A 19,147-nucleotide genomic window follows, 5' to 3' on the forward strand; every position below is an offset into this window, starting at 1 on the left:
TCGAAACGTATTTCTATGTGGGTTCGTGTGCCTAGATATGGACCACTTAGACCTATATATTAACATTCAAAATTGATAGCACTCGTGACTTTATGTGTATGGATAGGATAGAAGTAATAGATTTCCATCTAAGGACAATGTCCCTTATTAAAGAGCAAAAAAAGGCAAATAACAATTTTAAAATATTTTAACTTAAATTTATGTAAATAAATTAATACAAATATATATATAAAAGAAAAAAAAAAAAAATAAAAATAATAATAAACTCAATATTGCAAAAAAATTGAAAATATGTAAATTTGGAGGACAGAAGTAATAGATTTTCATCTAAGGACAATAACACTTATTAAAGATACATAAAAAAATTAACATTTTAAAATTATTTTAACTTAAATTTATATAAATAAAAAAAGTTCAATAATAATAATTGAAAATAATAATAATTTTTTTTCTTTTTCTTATAATTTACGTTTTGCTTTGTGGTTTCGAACACCCTCTCCTTTCCTTTTTTCTTCTTCAATTTTGTTATTTGTCATAGTTGTTATGTTTCTTATTTCATTTCACTTCTTTCATTTAATTTTTGTTTTCTTTTCTTTTGACTAAACCTAAAATAACATTAGTTTCTCATTTTTTTTGTTGTTGTTGAGTTTTAAATAATTATCCTTTTTAAGTTTTGTTGTTTGTTTTTGTTTTAATATAAGTTCATTTTCTTCTTTGTTTTTGTTTTTTCCTCTTCTTCTTCGTCTTTTCATAATTCTCATTATTCGATGAATAAACAGTGCATTATATGTTTGTGTGTTTGTTGTTAAAATTATTTCACTTGAAAATAATTTTTGTAATTTTTCAACATTATTATTATTATGGGAACAAATTTGATGTTAATTTTTTGTTGTTATTGTTATTTATTTTATAAATAGATAACGCAACCTAATTAAATATTTCTTCTTTTTTTGTTCTTCTCTGTCATCTTGATTTAATTTTTAAATTATTTAGAATATTATCAGTTGTTTTTCCATTAAATATTTAATTTTCATTTTTCATTGGATTTTAACCTACGCAGACAACGCTACTTTAAAATTGGTGTGTATGTGTGTGTGAGTGTGTGTATGCAAGTTGGTTGTAGTTGTTTGTGTTTTATTTGTTGTTATTATTGTGTAAATTTATTAGTGATGCATTTGAAGTTTCAAAATTTCTTGTGAATATATTATGATCGCAATTTTATCTTATTAGAGTAGTGAGAGAAGATCCCCGGAGGGGCAAGGTGATTCAAGCGGATGTTATCTCGAAAAAAATGAAAAAACAGCAACCAACTTCAGACTGCTGTCATTTCTAAGCCACTCATCCGACAGCTTTCATTCAAAAAAATTAAAAAAAAGAAATGTAAAAATTATGGCGTTTGACTTTGTTGCAGTTTTTTTATCTATATATATTAAATATTTTTTATTTAATTTATATTAAAATATTTATTTTAAAATCGATTTCTTAATCGATTTAAAAAAATGTATTTTTCAAGAGAAATCCCCTCAAATCTTATCTCGCACCCTTGGAACTCTCTCTCTCTCTCTCTCTCTCTCTCTCTCTCTATTTATTTTCATATATTTGTTGACAACACACATGTATTTTCTCGAGTGTATAATTTTTTTTATTCTATTTTCATTGATTATTGTAGACCTCGGTATAGTTGTTTTCTTTATGGATTTCCAAAGGGAATACTATTTTTTTCGTTATGTTCAAAGTTTAAAAATATCAATAATTATTTTTCTTTTATTTATTTATTAAAAAAAGGTTTAAATGTTTAGACTATTTCCTTTTCGATTTTCTTAATATTTGTTTAAAACTTTTTGTTTGGTTATAAGTTTTCGTTTTGTTGTTTGTTTTGGTTTTGTTTTTTTTTTTTTATTTCAAGAGGAATGAAAATCAGTCTCAAAGAAATTAAACATTTTATTTTGGTTGGGAATTAAAAAGGAATTGTTGTTGTTGTCGTCATTCACAAAATTGTAATATTGTTCCATTTGTTAAGTAGTTTTTTTCATTTGTTGTTTATTTATTATTAAATAAAATTATTTGTTCTTAATGTTGACCATCAGTAGAATAAATCTAGACATATAGCATCCTTGTTTTCCTTGGAAGATTTGAAGTAGAAATTGGGAATATTTTTATTTAATTTTTTTTATTCGTTTAAAAAATGATGGTGTAGAGGTCTTTTAAGGCCTCTCAGACCTCAATTTTATAGAAGTTCAAGATTATATAAACTTATTCCCGAAGAAATCCTTACGGAGGACTGGAAAGTCTTTGTAGTTATGTACAAGGAATTTTGAATATTCGAATTCTATGAAGCTTTCTTGAAGCCAAGCTCAAGGGAATTTTTATAGAAGAAGTCAGAAAGAGTCCTTTTTGACGTTCGGAAGGAGGTTTATATATATGAGTTGAAGGGAGTCTTTATAGACGAGCTGAAGTGAGTCTTTTTTAGACGAGCTGAATGGAGTCTTTTTTAGACGAGCTGAAGGGAGTCTTTTTTAGACGAGCTGAAGGGAGTCATTTTTAGACGAGCTAAAGGGAGTATTTATAGACGAGCTAAAAGAAGTCTTTTTTAGACGAGCTAAAGGGAGTATTTATAGACGGGCTGCAGGGAATCTTTTTTACAGCCTGTGACAGAAAATTGTCTATGCAGGTACAGGACTTCGTATAGCCCCCATATAACGGTACCTCCCCATATTCGGTATATTTTGGCTACATTATTCACCGGAATGATTTCAAATTTGGTATTTGCACTTCATAACGAGTACTACAGTCTCTGACAGACAATTGCCTCTACAGGTCCAGGTCTTCGCATAGCCCCCCTATATCGGTTTCTCCTTATATTCAGCATTTTGTTGATATTAGCAACATAATTTAACGGAATTGCTTTAAATTTCGTATTTTAAAGTCCTTATGGATACTACAGTCTATGTCGAAAACCTGCGTATGCAGGTCCTAATCTCCGTGTAGCTACCAATAGCAATTTTCAAACGGTATTTGTCGACGATTTTTTTTTTATTTTTAAAGTTTTTTCAAGTTCCTTCCAAATGGTGAATGGTATTAAAAGTTCCGCTCAGCTGAACATAAGTGCCTCTTTTCTTGTCATTTTTTCATCATTTTATTTAAAAGAGTATCAAAATTATTGGAAAAAATCTTGACCTGCAGAGAGCTGTAGTTGAAGCCTCTTTTATAAAAAATTCAATTATATCTCCAGTTCCTTCTTCAAGAGAGAAGGTCCAGAAGGTCCATAGACGACATGTCTTTTAAAGGGAAGTGTCTGAAGTGTATCTAAATAGCGCAGCTGAAGACAATTTTTAGAGACGAGCTTAAGGAGAACTCCTGAAGATCAAATGGTAATTTCTGTATTCGAACTGAATAAGATTTTATACATAACCAGGTCATATATTCTGCTACAGGACGATTTATATGCCTTCTATAGAAAATTCATTCCTATTTGGACTTGAATATATGAAGAAAGTCCGCCAAGAAGATCTTAGCCCAAGTAACACAATATATGGAAGGATGATAAATTGATTTTTCGAATTCTGATGTTCTGTATCAAAAACAGCCAAACGCCCTCAAATGGAGAACTATTGGTATTTTACTTACGAAAATATTCTATATATTTATATAATAGTCATCTTCTTAAAAGGATTTTTCCAAAATAGAGTAGATCAAGAAGATTTTTGGTTTTAGAAATTCTCAAACCCTAAAAATCCTAAAAGTAACTCGCTTCTGAGTCAGGCCATTAAGTAACCTCAGATTCCATGAGGAACGCAACATATTCTGGATATCCCGAAAATAAATTTAAGGCAAGTTTACCACCATTAAAACAAAAAACATTTATTCTTCCTATGTTTTCCTTCAATTTTATATCCTATCACATTAAGAGATTATTTTGGTAAAACTACACATTCGGGACTAAAACCCTATTTAATATTTTTTTGGATTCCTACTTTACATGAACGCGTTTTATCGATTTTGAGTATTTTATTACAAAGGGATGATTACAGTTTTGCTATGTGGGTTAATTTTAAGGTTATATAGTTGCTATTCACGGAACACTATGACCTAAGCGGATATTCTGGAGAGCTGTGAATGGGGAATTGAAAGATTTTCCCACAGCTCTGTAGTAGGTTGATTGGATTGGATTTGCACAACATTGAAGTTTATGAAGTAATTTTCGATCTCTCTCTCTCTCTCTCTCTTTCAATTTAACTCTCTTTCTCTCGCATTTGTTCTATTATATTTATAAATCAGAGATGGAAATCGTTATATTGATCTGCTATGGATAGAAGAACCCCTCCTTAGTTAAAAAAGATAGAAGATTCCATACATGGAAGACGTGAAGGTCATCCGTCTTAAGAAGAACTTTTATGAATGGAAGACCTCTTACAGGACTACTGTAGATAGAAGACCTTCTAAACGTAGAAGCTCTGAAAAACCTTTTGTAGGTCTACTAGACATGGAAGACCTTCTGCAGCTATTTCAGATCTATGAGACCTTCTGAAGTTCTTTCAGACATAGAAGACCTTTTGCATGTCCTGTACATCTAAATGACCTTTTGAAGGTTTTTCAGACAAGGAGACCTTCTGCGGGTATTCTAGACTTAGAAAACCTTCTTCAAATCTTCTAGACCTAGAAGACTTTCTGCGGATCTTCTAGACCTAGAAGACGTTCTACAGGTATTTGAGGCCTAGAAGACCTTTTAAAAGTCTTCTAGACGTAGATCACCTTTAGCAGGTCGTCCAGACCTGAAATACCTTCCGCAGATTTTATATAGGTTTTCTAGACCTAGATAACCCTCTCCGAGTCTTTTAGACTTAGAAAACATTTTGCCGGTCTTCTATACGTAGAATACCTAAAAGACCTTCTGCAGATCTTCTCGGCCTAGAAGACGTCCCACAAGTTTTTTCTGAGAATATTCTAGACTAGCAGACCTTCTGAAGACGTTTCACAGTTATTTGAGGTCTAGGAGATCTTCTACAAGTTTTCTAGACATAAAAGGACTTCAGCAGGTCTTCCATATGTAGAATAACTTTAGCAGGTCATCCAAACCTAAAATACCTTCCGCAGATTTTCTATACGTAGAAGACCTTTTGCAGGTCTTCTAGACCTAGAATACCCTCTCCAAGACTTCAAGACTTAGAAAACATTCTGACGGTCTTCTAGATGTAGAATAATTTCAGCAGGTCTTCTAGACCTAAAAGACCTTCAGCGGATCTTCTATACGTAGAATACCTTCTGCGGATCTTTTAGACTCAGAAGACGTTCCACAGGTTTTTGATGCCAAGCAGACCCTCCACAAGTCTTCTAGTCTTAGAAGACCTTCTGCGAATATTCTAGGCAAGGAGACCTTTTGAAGATGTTTCACAGGTCTTTGAAGTCTAGAAGGTCTTCTACAAGTCTTTTAGACTTAGAAGACCTTCTGCAGATCTTCTAGACGTGGACGAACTTTAGCATGCCGTCCAAACCTAAAATATCTTCTGCAGATTTTCTATGCGTATAAGAGATTCTGCAGGTCTAGACGTAGAAGAGCTTCAGCGGGTCTTTTAGACGTAGAAGTCGTTCTGTAGGTCTTCTAAAAGTAGAAGAAGGTCTTCTACTCTATGTATGTCATTTATATGTAGAAGACCTCCTGCAGGTTTTCTTTACGTAGAAGACTTCCTGCAGGTTCTTCTATCGGACTTTCATTGAAATTTGGATAATCCATCATTGCTTTGGAGTAACTATCTATCTTTCCATTCTCTCTCTCTCTTTCTTTCCCTCTCTTTAGTTATTTTTCTTTTTGTATTTTTCTTTTTTTCTCTCTCTTTCATTTGGCTATTTTCTCTCATTTTTTTAATATTTTATTCTCTTTTTATAACTAAAACCCTATAAGGAGCTAAAAAATCAACAACCCTCCGTTTTTTCACAATTCAGTTAAGTTCCCCTCCCTTCCTTAACCTCACTGATCACTCAAATCATCGGAATCATGGAATTTCGGTGGTGGATCTACGCGTATATCTAGACCACAGGCAAAACGTTCATATTCTATGGGTTCGGTTTCATAGTCAGATAGAAAATCCGGATATGGCAAATCGAGATCACTTGATTTGGATTTACGTCTTTGATCACGTACACCACCACCACTGGACGTGGCACCACCACCACCCGCGCTGCCAACGCAGTCAACCGATCTACTGGCTGTGCTGCTGCCACTGCTGCTGGCTGCCGATTTGATGGCGGCTGCCGCAGCAGCAGCGGCCATGGCAGCTGCCGTGGAACGTTTGATGGTGCCGGTGCAGTGATAGAAACTATTGTTGCTGTCCTCACTACTATTGGCCATATCATCAGATAGACCACCCTTCGTTTCAAATTCACTCTCTTCGGGATTGCAATAGGAGCGACCATGATACTGGCTGGCCCCCGAGCTATAGGGCGTGCTGGAGGACTGCTGGGAACCCATTACCGAGTCTTCACGTTTTAGTTGGCGTTTTTTGGTGCGAGCAGGTTTAATGGGTTGCCCAGACGGTGGAGGCATGGGATGATTGGCTGGTGCTGGTCTACTACTACCACTACTGCTGCTGCCCAAGCCGCCGCCACAACTCTGGCTAGAGGATGCGGCAGCGGCTGCAGCTGCAGCTGCAGCCATGCGCTGTTGCTGGAATTGATGGGACTGTTGCTGGTATATGGGATTGGTTATGTGACTCAAGCGATCGTAACGTGGAAAACCCATTTCATCAACATTATCCGTGGCCATGTCCAAACTCTCAAAGGCCGATGATGTTGATGAAAAGGCCACTCCCGAATATTGCGGATAATCATCATACTCATCGGTCTCCTGTTCACGTTCCTCCAGCTCTTCGTCGAACTCATAGTATTCGCTGTGTCGATAGGAAGGATCTGAACCTCCAGAGTCCATTTCGGGCATGTAACCCTCTGAACATTCGGAACTTTCCTGTTCAACGAGATTTCTTTCGGAAGATCGTACACGTTTGGCGGTGATTTGTCGTTTCTTGCGATAGCCACGCGTCCTTAGCTTGGGATCTTGGGCGCGAACATCCACCGAGCTGTCGGTGTCATTGCCACTGGGCGGTGATTTGACCAGGGGTGCGGTGCGTGATATGGAACCCTTGCGTGGAGGTTTTTGTATCAACTGATTGGGTGGTGATTCGGAGCTTAGGCTGCTCGAATAGTAGGGGGAACATTTGATGAGTTTTTCCGCCCGGGCGGGCAGCATGGGCGAGGAAGTTTCATTGCTCGTTGTATTGCCACTGGTGACAGTGGTTGTGATCGTTGTAACGGTAGAGGATTCGGCATAGGTGGCTGCTGCCTCCTGCTCCTCCTCTTCAATGCGGGCCGGCGTCGTGGACTCCATCGATGATTGTTGCGACTGAGAGAGCATGTGCTCATGGAACGAATTCGATTGTCTTACTTTGCTGGTTTTGTATTCCCTGATTTGGGATTTGGACAGAGTTTTATCGTCGTAGCTGTGATGTTTGGCCAGGGGCTTTTCGCCCGGTGGTCCAATTTCAGTTTCTGGCAGATCTGTGGGTGAGGTAATTGGCGGCAGGGGTGGTATGGGTGGTGGTGGAGGTTTGACTTTTTTGGGTTCTTCCGTTTGCTTTTGTTTCTCTGCAGTAGCGGCGGCAGCTTCTTCCTCGGCCGCTGCCTGGGCTGCGGCAGCCTCGGCCACCCCGGGTTCCTTCATGTGCCGTAGCAGGGCCTGCATTAGGGGTTGTGTCACTGACATTTTGGGTTTTGTGGGTTTGGGTGGTGGTTGTGGGGCCTTGGGTTTGCTAACGGGAGGTTGTGGCGCCTTTCCCTTGACGGGTTTGGGTGCTGTGGCTGGTGGCCCTTGGCCACTGGGCTGGGCCGTGTGTAGCGGCACAAACTCCTGACTTTGATAACGTTCGGTTAACTTCTCACTGGGGGCATATAGTCGTTCCACAAAGGATTCACTTTCGGAGCACAACTCCTGGCTTTGATAGCGTTTCGACATCATTTCCAGGGAGCGTCGTTTCCTTGCCGCCGTGGTCTCTGCCATATCATCTTTTCCGGTAATACGCACCGGCATGCCTGGCCTGGCAGGCTCACCGGTTTTCCCTCCAGATCCCGAGGGTTTTTGGGCCACATCTTCATTGCTCATACGCTGTAGACCATTACTGCTACTGCGCCGATGTATCTGAGGAAGGGAACCCCTCTTTCCTTCCTCCTCCGGATTTTTCTCCCTGCTTCCAGTTTTGTGATATTTCAGAGGCTGATAGTCGATGTAACTACCCCGGCGACCATTCATTTGATCACCCACCTCGCCGGGGGCGGTTCCCACCAGAGTTCGACTACTCGAGGTAGACCACTCCGACATGGTTTGGGCCATTTCCGTTAGCGTCAGCGTGGTATCATCACTCTTGGTGGCCGATGTGGTGTCGGACATTTTATCTGTCTCCGAACTGGAGAGCATATCATAGCGCAGACCATCCGAGGAGCCATTGTCACACAGACTCTCTGCCGACTTATTTATGGAACTCAAACTTGAGCGGGTTTGATTGGATTTTTCCGATTTGGCACAGGATAAGTTGGACACAGCCGACAGGCTATCCGATCCAGATAAATTGGCATATTGCCTAACGGTATTGGTGCCCGTCGACCAATCGGATATGCTCAGCCCTATGGAGGTATCTTCCGAGTGAGAGCTATGGGTACATTTCTTTTGCATACCCATGCGTACCGTGCCATCCAAATCGGTGCCAATGGAACTGGTATCCTCCTCCGAATGGCTGGAGTGGCTACACTTGCGACAGCTACCCGAACTCAAACGATGTTCATAGTTATGTCTCACCGTACCCGTGGTTGGCGAGAGTATATCATCAATGGAGGTGTCCGAGTTATTAGAACCCCGCGACAGTTTCCTTATATACTCCTGGGTCTTGGTCTCATCGGGAGATAACTGGACCTTTATGGTTCCCGGCATAAAAACATCATCATTGGAGAACACCTCATCCTCGGAGAGAGGAGACCTGGGCGCCGGCGATCTTGTGGGTTGAGACATAATCACCGTTTCTGCACTGGAATCTTTCCTTAACGATGTGGCCCTAGGACCCTTGGGCGAGGTGGAGGAACACGAAACATTAAACGAGTTCGATAGACATGTGGCGGCATTCAATGTCGAACTTAGACATGTCGCCGTTGCATCATGCTGATAATCATCTGCCCCAAAATCTTTGTCCTCAAAGGCCGCCGACATTAGATAGGCTGTATCCTCATAGGGTATTACCTTGGCCATTTCTGGTGGGGAGATGGGAAAATCTTCAAGGGATAACTTATCCTCCCCCTCATCGTCCGTGCGTTCGGTGGTGGTAAACGACTCCACCATAACTTGATCCGCCTTTTGGGCCTCAGAGGTGAAATAGGTTTCAATGTCTTCCACCACCACCGGGGTACCCCCTGCACTGGAGGGTGGTGTGGGCCAATCTTGTGAATCCTCTGAGGGAAATGACATTCCAGCCTTCCAGCAGAAGGACTTAGGCACAGGTTTATCCAAATCTGGTATCTCATATAAAGAATCTATGGGTTTTACGGGCACATGATCATAGGGTATTTCCGGCAAAGGCCAATCCTCGGAATCCTGGCTCCCAGCATTGGAGAGACACATCAGGGTAGGACGATCCTCGCCACCCTCACCTCCCTGCTCATCCACATGGGTAACGGAAAATCTTCCCGTCACTCTAGTCGGCGATTTCGGTTCATTGAAACTGCTATTGCTGCGATCTCCCGTTGCCGAATCACAGGGAATATCAGGCATTTCTGCCGAGGTTCGACGATCCGTATCGGATATGTAATTCAAATTTGTATTGCTCCTCGAATCCGAGCTAAGACTGGCCTGATGATCAGTTGCCGAACCTATGGATTCTTCATGGATACTCATGGAATGTGTGGAGGCCTTGTCATCATCCATGCTAGATTTCTCCGAAGCTGTGCTGCGTTCGGATATCCTTGACAGGGTTCTTCCCAGGGTAAATCCTGAACTATAACCAATTATATCTGTGGGATTGACCCCAATGCCATTCAGCGAACTGGTCATGGCCGGATAACCGAAGGTTGTGGGGAAATCGTTGAGTTCATCCTGGAAACTGGTATCACTTTCCTTTTGCTCATCCGGTGAGACCTCCTTTAGTTCACTGTCCGAGGAGTCCCTCTGGGTATTTGTGTTCGTATCGAATCTCTCATAACCTCCATCCGTTTCCACATGATGCCAGGGGTCATCGGTACTGCTGCTGTTGCTGCTTTCAATGGGAAATGGTTTCCAGGTGGATTGTTGTTCCTTCATCAGCAACTCGCCCCGGCGATGGGCTGCCCCCATGGATCCGGAACTGCTTTCGGTTTCAAAAGAGCCACGAGATTCCACACTCAGCGAGCCTTTGGAATCAAAGCTAGATTTGGATTCCTGGGAGCTGCTGCCAGATTTGGCTTTTTCTCCCGCTGCCCCTCCTCCTCCCTCGGCCTTGTTGACTGCCAATTTCCTGGCGGGTTTTTCAATTTTTGGTAACTTCTTTTCCTTAATCTCTTTTGGAGATGGTCCCGCGGGAGTAGCTACCTCCTGTTCTCCCTTTGCCCCACTACTTTCCTTGTTGGCCTTCTCCTCTATGGCCTCCAAATAGGATTCCATGCTATTGCCAAAATCAATGGGACTTTGTTTTTCCAGCGTTGGGGTGGTGGGTTTCTTAGCCACCGGTTTTAGGGGTTCCATGGGTGCCGTTTCATTGGTGGGCGTGACATCTTTCGAAGACGAGGGACTGTGGAACTTCACATCCGCCGCCGTTGCATTGGCATCCACCTCCAGTTTCAACATTTTCTCCTTTAACTCCTGACATTTCTTGTTATCCAAATCTCCAAAATCTTGGGAAATACCCAAGGGTCGGGCAATGGAACAGCTAACACTGGATTCCTCCTCCACAGAGCTTTTTTCCCTGCCACCACTCACGGACAGACTCCAGTCGCCTTTTTCTCCTCGGGCCGGGCTCACATCCTTTTCACCACTGGTCCAGGAATCGGAACTCTTGGATTTGTCACTTTGTTTCTCCAGCAGGGGTTTACGTTTCGTCTCCACCTGCTGCTGTTGCTGCTGTTCGGCTTGTTGTTTTTCAAAGGATTCCAGGATATTTTTATCGGCCATGGGACTGGTATTGGGTGGTGTAACCAAAATATTCAAATCCGATGTGGGTGTGGCACAATTGGAGTATTCCAGGGGCACAGCATCATCCAGAGTGGCCTGGGTCTCGAGGACATTACGATCTGGTTCCAGTGTTCTTGGCTCATTCTCTGAGGTATCGGAACCCACAAATTCGTCGCATTCCACTGTCATCCAAGAGCCGGTTTCATCACTACGACTCCGATCCAAACTCAAGCGATTTGTATCCATGCGCGATACCTTCAAATGCCTGGAGCTGTCATCCTCCTCAATGCTTGCCTCCTCACATTCTATGGTGGGCACTCGATGTGGATAGCCACCCTCCTGATGGGGTATGGGTGATTTACTGGCCGGCGAGTGGCTATCATCGGCCGAGACAAAGGAATCCAAGCTATCGGCCGTTGAGGCCTTGCGACTATAGGTACAGTCGCTGTCCCTGGTATCCTCGGAGGGCAGAGACCTCTTCAATATCTCCAAAGATCTTCGTTCCGAGATGACAGCCTGCATATCAATATCTTCCTGGACATTGTATTGATGGGCAAACATACGCCTGTCGCCAATGGCACTGCGCAGTGGAGGTTTCTCCTCCTGCTTTTTCACCACTTCCGGTTTTTTGTCATCCAAACTGCGGGCCTTTACCTCGGCACCCAGCAAATGAGGTTCTGTAATGTGTGGAGGCTTTTCTAGGCTACTGGATTTGATGTCGATCTTATTGCTCACCACCACCGGGCCTTCGATTTTCTGTTTCAGCTCCTGGCTCTTGGCAATCTTCTTCGGCGACTTGATGACCATGTCATCGGGCACATCGGACATTTCCGAATTCTCAAAGGATTTATTGCGATCCTCAAAGCTGCGACTGGCCTTGTCCAGTTTATCTGGGCTGCGGCCCTCATCAAAACTGCGACTGAATTTGGTCAGAGATGTATCCAGTTTCCGGGGCGACTTGGCAATCAGGACATGGTCTTCGGCCTTGCTTTTGAACTCAGTTTCGATTATGATTTTATCTCCCTCCGTCTTTACCGATATCTTATCCTCCGGGGCCGGGAAGGGCGGCAAAGTGTCCTTGACGGGACTCAACATGGTAATGGTCTGCTTCATGGCCGATTCGTAAAGTTTCTGCTGCCGTTCCTTGCGTTTGGCCACATCGGCCTCGGTCTCCTCCTGGCTCTTGCTTTTATCCTTACTCAGACGTCGAGTTTCAATACTCCTTGGCCTTTCCTTGGGACTGGTTTTCTTACCCTTGCCACCCTCTTTTTTGATGTCATCCGCACTGGTCCTTCTCGACTCGGGTCGGGAGCGTGATCCCTTCCTGCCACCACCACTTACCTCACCCATACTAAGTTTTAGTTTCCCCTTGCCCGTACTCTCAATACTACTGGCCCGCGAAACACCCGGCGATGTTTTCCTGGAACTATTGGCCGAGCTGTATGGCGACCAATCGGTAAACCTATACTTGGGTATATTCAGAATCAAATGATCTCCACTCTTCAACTTCATTTTGGATTTCTTTTTATCCTTGATTTTCACACCCTGCAGGGCAATCTTTTCAATGTATTTCAGCTGATCGAGCAGCTGTAGCTCCTCATCATCTATGGTCACGGCACTGAGCAGTGAGTCCTTGGCCACCGAGGCATACGACGTCTGGGTGGGTATGGAGCCGGCACAGGAGTGTACACTGTCCGCCGTGTCCTCATCCTGGGCCGATTTGGCCTGTTCCAAAGACTTTTCTTCCAAAATCTCCGCCTCCTCTTCAAAGCCCACCGTGTCATCTTTGGACGAGAAGGCATTCATGTGCGGCAAACGATGCAGTGATATGACCGGGGTATCCAAGCTCTTGGTTCTCCTTTCCGTGGTGGGTGATTCCAGGGCAGATTTTTGCCTTTGCAGCGACACGGCAGAGCCCTCGGAAAGATTTAACCTGGCATGGGCAAAAAGTATGGGAGCATGACCCTTGGAGCGCATTACCATGGAAGAATCAATAACCTCATCGAGTAGCTTGACTTTGGCGGATTTGGTTTTATCCACCCGGGTTGTCGACGTCGTGGCCATCGAAGAGGTCTTCTTTTTGAGGGTGTAATCAATGCCCATTTCGGTGATCCTCTCCTCATGACATGTCTCATAGATATCATCATTGCTCCTAAAGAATTCGGTGTGCTCCAGTATGGGCGATGGTATATTCTCATTCCTCTGATAGTCATTGGTACACTCATCCATGCGTGAGCGATAGGGCATGTGTGGAGGTTCATCCTCGGATGAGGGTATGGATATGGAACGTTCTGAGATACGTCTCAACTCACTGGCATTGGCATAGTGAGGATCCAGTTTTTGGGTATGATAACGACTTTCCAGCTCTGCCAGCCGGCGACACTGAGGTGGCGAGCCCTCAATTTCGGTGGAACTCATGGTCTGGCCCCTACCCCAGGCTGCTGAAATGAGGCGACTTTGTTCAATCCTTAAAATTGGTTCAATTTCCTTTCTCGACTGGGGTGGTGAGAATTCCAGGCGATCTGGTATGGCCTCAGCCGAACCAAAGACATCATCTGAATCGAGACTTTCATCATCCGATGAAAAGGAGGTTATACGAGTCTTGGCTTTTTTCGGTTTACCCGTAACCTTCGTTTTGGGTATAACCCGGGCCTTCAAGGTTTTCCTGGCATTGGCTGCCAGTTCCGCTCTTAGACTTTGTATCAATTCAATTTGTTTTTGTTCCAACTTATTTTTTTGTTGTTGCAAAGACTCTGTCCTGGAACTGGTGGCCGAATCGCTTTCAATTTGACTTAGTTTTTTGTTGAGTTTCTCCAGCAGCGAGGGCTCAATTTGTTTGGTAATATCTCCTCGTTTGGTGGGTGAGGAAAGTTGTATTATCGGTATGGTCTTATCCACCTCCAAAGTAATGGGATCCACCTTGGACAGATCTATGTTTTGGGTAAACAAAAATTCCTTGGTCTCTGCCGGTAGCAGGCTATCCAAAATGTCGGGTAAAAAGTCTGTGTCGGGTTGTAGCAAACCCTTACCCGCCTCGGTTTTAGGAGACTTTGGTGATTTGGGCGACTTGGGGGATTTCGGAGACTTGGGTGATTTTGGAGACTTGGGTTTGCTGTATTTCTTTTCCACCGGCGAGGGCGCAGTGCCATTCATTATGTGGCGTTTATGCAGGACATAGGGTATATCCTCTTTCAGGACCTTGGTGAAACGCCGTTCATATTCCCGGAAAAATGATTTGGGCATTTCAAAGCCCATTTTGGGTATTTCCGCCGATTTTAGCGGAGAATCGTAACATTTGGGTATTTCAAAATTGCCATGGGCCTTACACAAAGGCGGGGCACTGGGTATTTGTTTGTAAATATAATCCTCATCACTGGAATCGGCCGGTGTGAGATCAATGGATTTCTGATGCATCAGGACATGTCGGCGGCTATTGCTGCCCAAACGATTCCTATTGGCCAGGGAGTTGGGATCACTTTTGGTTCTCTCCACCGTGGCATGGGCATAGTTCAGCGGCACCATAATGGGATTGTATTCCTCGAAATGGGTCTTGGCCATTAGCTCCTCTTTGCGGGTGATTTTCTGATTCATCACCCTGGATTGTTGTTTTTCAAATTCCGACACCAATTCCGGTGTCAAGGGGTATTCGGGACTTTGTTTGGTTTTCTCCTCCTTGCCGGGAGATTCCCACTGCTTGCCATAGTTTTGTATGCACTCTATGCGATCCCGATCGAAACTGAAAATATTCTCACTATCCGATCGGCGGCGAAAAGCGGACATTTTACACGACTGGGAATCGGATTTTTTGAAGGGAGCCGTTTGATCTATCGAATCATTGGTTTGTATTTCCTTTTCCTCTTTGCGTTTGGGTGTATTGGCCGAATCGGGGGACTTACTGCCAAATGATTTGGCATTGCGTTCAATTTCAACATTTTGCAGGCTAATCGAATGGACCTTGGAGGTCTTGGCCGATTTGTTGCTGGGGAAGGTGGAATAGGTATCACGACTGTCATAGAATGAGCTGTTCACCGACGAACCCTGGGTATCGGAGAGCAGGCAATCATGGGACTTTACCTTGGGCCGGGAACTCAGACCATCGGGAGGTTCCACTGTTTCCACGGCATCATAGTAATCCGATTTGGATTCCTGGCTGGATTGCAGGAATTTCTCAAATTTCTCTTTTTTACTCAAATGTTTGTAACCCTTGCCGGTGGTGGTGGGCATTTCATAGTTCTTACCCAAATAGTCGCCAATCAAAGACTCCTTGGAATCCTGGCTGGAGACCTCAGAATTCTTCGATTTGGTAGTCTCCCTGGACTTCTTGCTATCCGTGTGATATAGGCTGTCCCGAGACTTTTTACTTGAATCCGAACTCCTTGAAATCTTTGTCTCATATATATCCGACCGCGACTCCTGACTCGAAGTCCTCGACAAATTACCACCCTTGATTTTCTTATAAAAATTACCATCCGATTTCACCGACAATTTTTCCCTTGGCAAATACCTCGGATCCTCCATGTCCCATATCTCATTCATCAGCTCTGCGGCCGATTTACATTTCACATCCATGGCCGAACGATATTTGTGATGCTCCGACACCGACTCATCATCGGTGGGTATATAATTACCCGAATCCAATGAACACGAACGCATATGATCTTCGGAACGACGACGACCACTAAAGAAATCAATATCATATTTTTCCAATAGCTCATAACTGTCCTGGGAAATATCATCTTGAGACCCACAGTAGTCAACGTGATGGCCATAGCCACCACGATGGTGGCCATGGTGGCCGCGATGATGACTATGATTTAGCTGGGAGTTGTAGGTGCTGCCGGGATAACTAGAGGAGTAGACCTTGGTGTGGGACAGGGGTGAAAAATCTTGGGTGGCATCTATGCTATGGTTCTTGGTGAAGTACAAGGAGTGCCGTGAATCGTCATAGCGCGTGACCGGAGAATCAATACGATTAAATGAAAAGAATTCCTTGTCAAAGGCGGTCATCGGTTTCGATTGTTCCCGATCGTAGTGGGAGAAATCGTAAAGATCTTTGCAAGAAGAACTTTTCAACCAGGACTCCTTTTCCACTTGGTCGTATATGTTCTCCATTCTGGCCCGCCGTTCTTCCTCATCGTCATCCTCCTCATCATCGTCGTCGTCATCATCGTCATCCTCATCCTCCTCCTCATCGCGACTCTCACTGGAATAACCCACCGGCGGGGTTTTGTTATACGAAGCCGTGGAATACAAATTCGAGGAGGACATTTGATATTCCAATTTCTCCGACGATGTCTTAAAACGATCCAATGGCGAACCCGACGAACTACGATCATCCACCTGATGCTGCATCTTATGCTGCTGCTCCACCGCATGATGATGATACATGGCCGATCTATAAGCTAAATGAGATGATGTGGCGGGCGGTATATTCACCACGCCACCCTTTGCATTCAAATGACCCACCGAATGATGGGTCAAATAATGACTATCATAACTATCTACAGAATCTACTCCCGATAACTCGGAATTTCTAGGCAAGGAATGTGTATGTCTAGGCATATTATTCACCGATGTCGAACTCTGTGAATCCATCGAGGGATTTAGGTAATTTTCCGAAAAGGCCAATTTCACCCTCTCCGTATTCAGTGCGTTCACATAACGCTTGGTATTGAAGCCTGTACCGAAATACGAAGAGGACGAGTCCGAAGGATGATTTAAGTCATTGTGATATTGATACTGCAGCAATGAGCTCGAAAACGTATCCCCCCTCTCGTTGAGGTCATGATCTGTCAAGGTATTACAACTAACCGGCATACGTATATCCGCAGCCATACCCAACTGCTTGGAGCGGGTATAGGCCAAGATACTCTCATCAATGAACTCATCGGAGAAATGTTTCTCCCTTGACTTGGCCTTGGTCTTGCGATTGACCGTGGCATAGATATCATTGCGATCATTCAAATTGACCGTCTCACTGTTGGTCAGTTTGTTTTCCAGCTTAATGCTGGACGAAGATGAGGTCTTTGCAAAGTCCGGATATTTGTAGGGATGCAAGTCGTGTATGTCCGAGTAGATAATGTTGTCTGTTTCGGTCTCTGTCGAGGTTGCGTTATTATTTAACATGCACTGTTTAGACATCGAATAGCTGGTACTGCTATAATGTGTTGCCACCGCCGCCGCCGCCCCCGGCTCCATGTGAGATGGGGACTCCGGTAACCGATGCGGCGGAGGAGGGGCAATTATTGTTGCCACCACCGCCGATGAGGCCGGGCCCACTGCCGATACTGCCGTATGCATACTCTCCCGATTGATGGTAGATTGAGTCAAGTCCGAATCCACTTCCTCCTCGGGCAAATCCGATTCCAGCAATTCCACCTGATGCTGCTGGTCCACCATGTGCAGGTCCGGCTCCTGGTCCTCCAACTCCAATTCCTCCTCCTCCTCCTCCTGATCCAATTCCATAGAGCTGCTGAGATCCACTGAGAGACCCACCGTATTGGTGGTGATAGAGCGTAGGTAATTGTTGGTGTTGTTGTTGATGTTGTTGCTGCTGTTGTTGGTGGTGATGGTGTTGACATTGTTGTTGTTGCTGTGTTGCAACGGCGGCGACACAGGGACAAACGCCTGGGATGCCACTGAGACTCGACGAGGGGTGTTGCTGCTGTACAAGTGGGACAAGTGGCTCAGACCTGGTTCGATTTGGATTTTTCCGGAAAGCATGTTTGTTTTTTTGTTTTTGGAAAAATATGATTGGGAAAGGGAAATTAAATTGATTACAAATCGTTCCCTTTGAGGCAAAGTTAACATACAAACCGTAACGAAACATAATGGAACCAAGGAAAACTTTTTTTTTCCGCAAAAGAAAACACTCGAAACTGAAAATTGTAAGGCATGCACTGGGGGAGGAGGTTTTCACTTTGTTTTTGTTTTTTCAAAAGAAAAATGCTAGACACTAAAACTTATAACAAAAAATCACTTTTCTGGGGTGTAGAAAATAAGACAAAAAATAATGAATTCGGACCCCCTGTTCAGGCCCTCTAAAACAGAAGACCGTCTAAGGGATTCTATATAAAGAAGACCTGTTATGGGACTTCTATAATCAGGAATATTTTTAATAAATAAATAGATATATAAAAGATAGGATAAGATCTTCTAAATGTGTATTATAAACAGAAGACTTTTAGAAAGATATCTGTAAACAGAGGATCATCTAAAGCCTCCTAAAAAAAGGAGGTCCGAGAAGTATTTTAAGACAGGAATTTTTTTAAAAAATCCATGGCATTCTACGGACTGAAGACTTTTGAAACGTTTTCTGTAGAAAAAAGACCATCGCTAGATCTTCTATGGTCCTTTAAAGGGTCTTTCTAGGTCTTACATATAGAAAATATCTTCTAGAAGTCTTTAATATACAGAATAGCCTATTTTATAGAAAGGGGGTCTTTTAAACAAACAACATGACATCTTCCATACCTAGAAAATCTTTCTTGGGTCTTTTATAAAAAGGAGACCTTTCAGAAGTCTTCTATACACAGAAGACGTTTCATAGGTCTTCTATACAAGTAAGACCCACCAAGGTCCTTCTACGCCTCTTTGTATAGAAGACCTCCGAAAAGTGTGGTAAGAGGTCTTCTATGTAAAGAAGACACTCTAGAGGTCTTCTATGCTAAGAAGATTTTCCAAAGGTCTTTTAGAAAAGAAGAGCTTTTAGAGGTCTTTCATAAATAGAAGATCTTTCAGCGATATTTTATACAGAGAAGTCCTTTCAGAGGTTTCTACAAAAAAAGTACATTTTACAGGTATTCTGTATAATGAAGACCTTCCGGAGTTCTTTACAGAGGGTTTCTATACCTTTCTTCTTTCTTCTATTTAAAGAAGACCTCCAATGGTCTCCTCTAAATGTGTTATTGTACAAAAGATCTTCCAGAGAGGTCTTCTATAAACAGAAGATCTCTCAAAGGTCTTCCATACACA

At 43.1% G+C, this 19,147-nt stretch overlaps 1 protein-coding gene across 8 annotated transcripts in view; it reads right to left on the bottom strand.

The window, feature by feature from the left end:
* The window catches only part of LOC101895466 (FERM, ARHGEF and pleckstrin domain-containing protein 1), a 145,700-nt gene that overhangs the window by 10,483 nt on the left and 116,070 nt on the right, over positions 1–19,147 (bottom strand). The window contains exon 12 of one of the 8 annotated variants that reach the window (XM_020035103.2): positions 464–17,865. The exons of the other annotated variants lie outside the window; for them this stretch is intronic. Within the exon in view, the coding sequence (XP_019890662.1) occupies positions 5,966–17,865 (11,900 nt within the window). The 3' untranslated portion in view covers positions 464–5,965. Of the gene's footprint in view, positions 1–463; positions 17,866–19,147 lie in introns of those variants that run through there. 8 annotated transcript variants of the gene reach the window in all.

This window comes from Musca domestica, unplaced genomic scaffold (genome assembly GCF_030504385.1).
Source record: "Musca domestica strain aabys unplaced genomic scaffold, Musca_domestica.polishedcontigs.V.1.1 24, whole genome shotgun sequence".
In the NCBI taxonomy this organism is placed as follows: Eukaryota; Metazoa; Arthropoda; class Insecta; order Diptera; family Muscidae; genus Musca; species Musca domestica.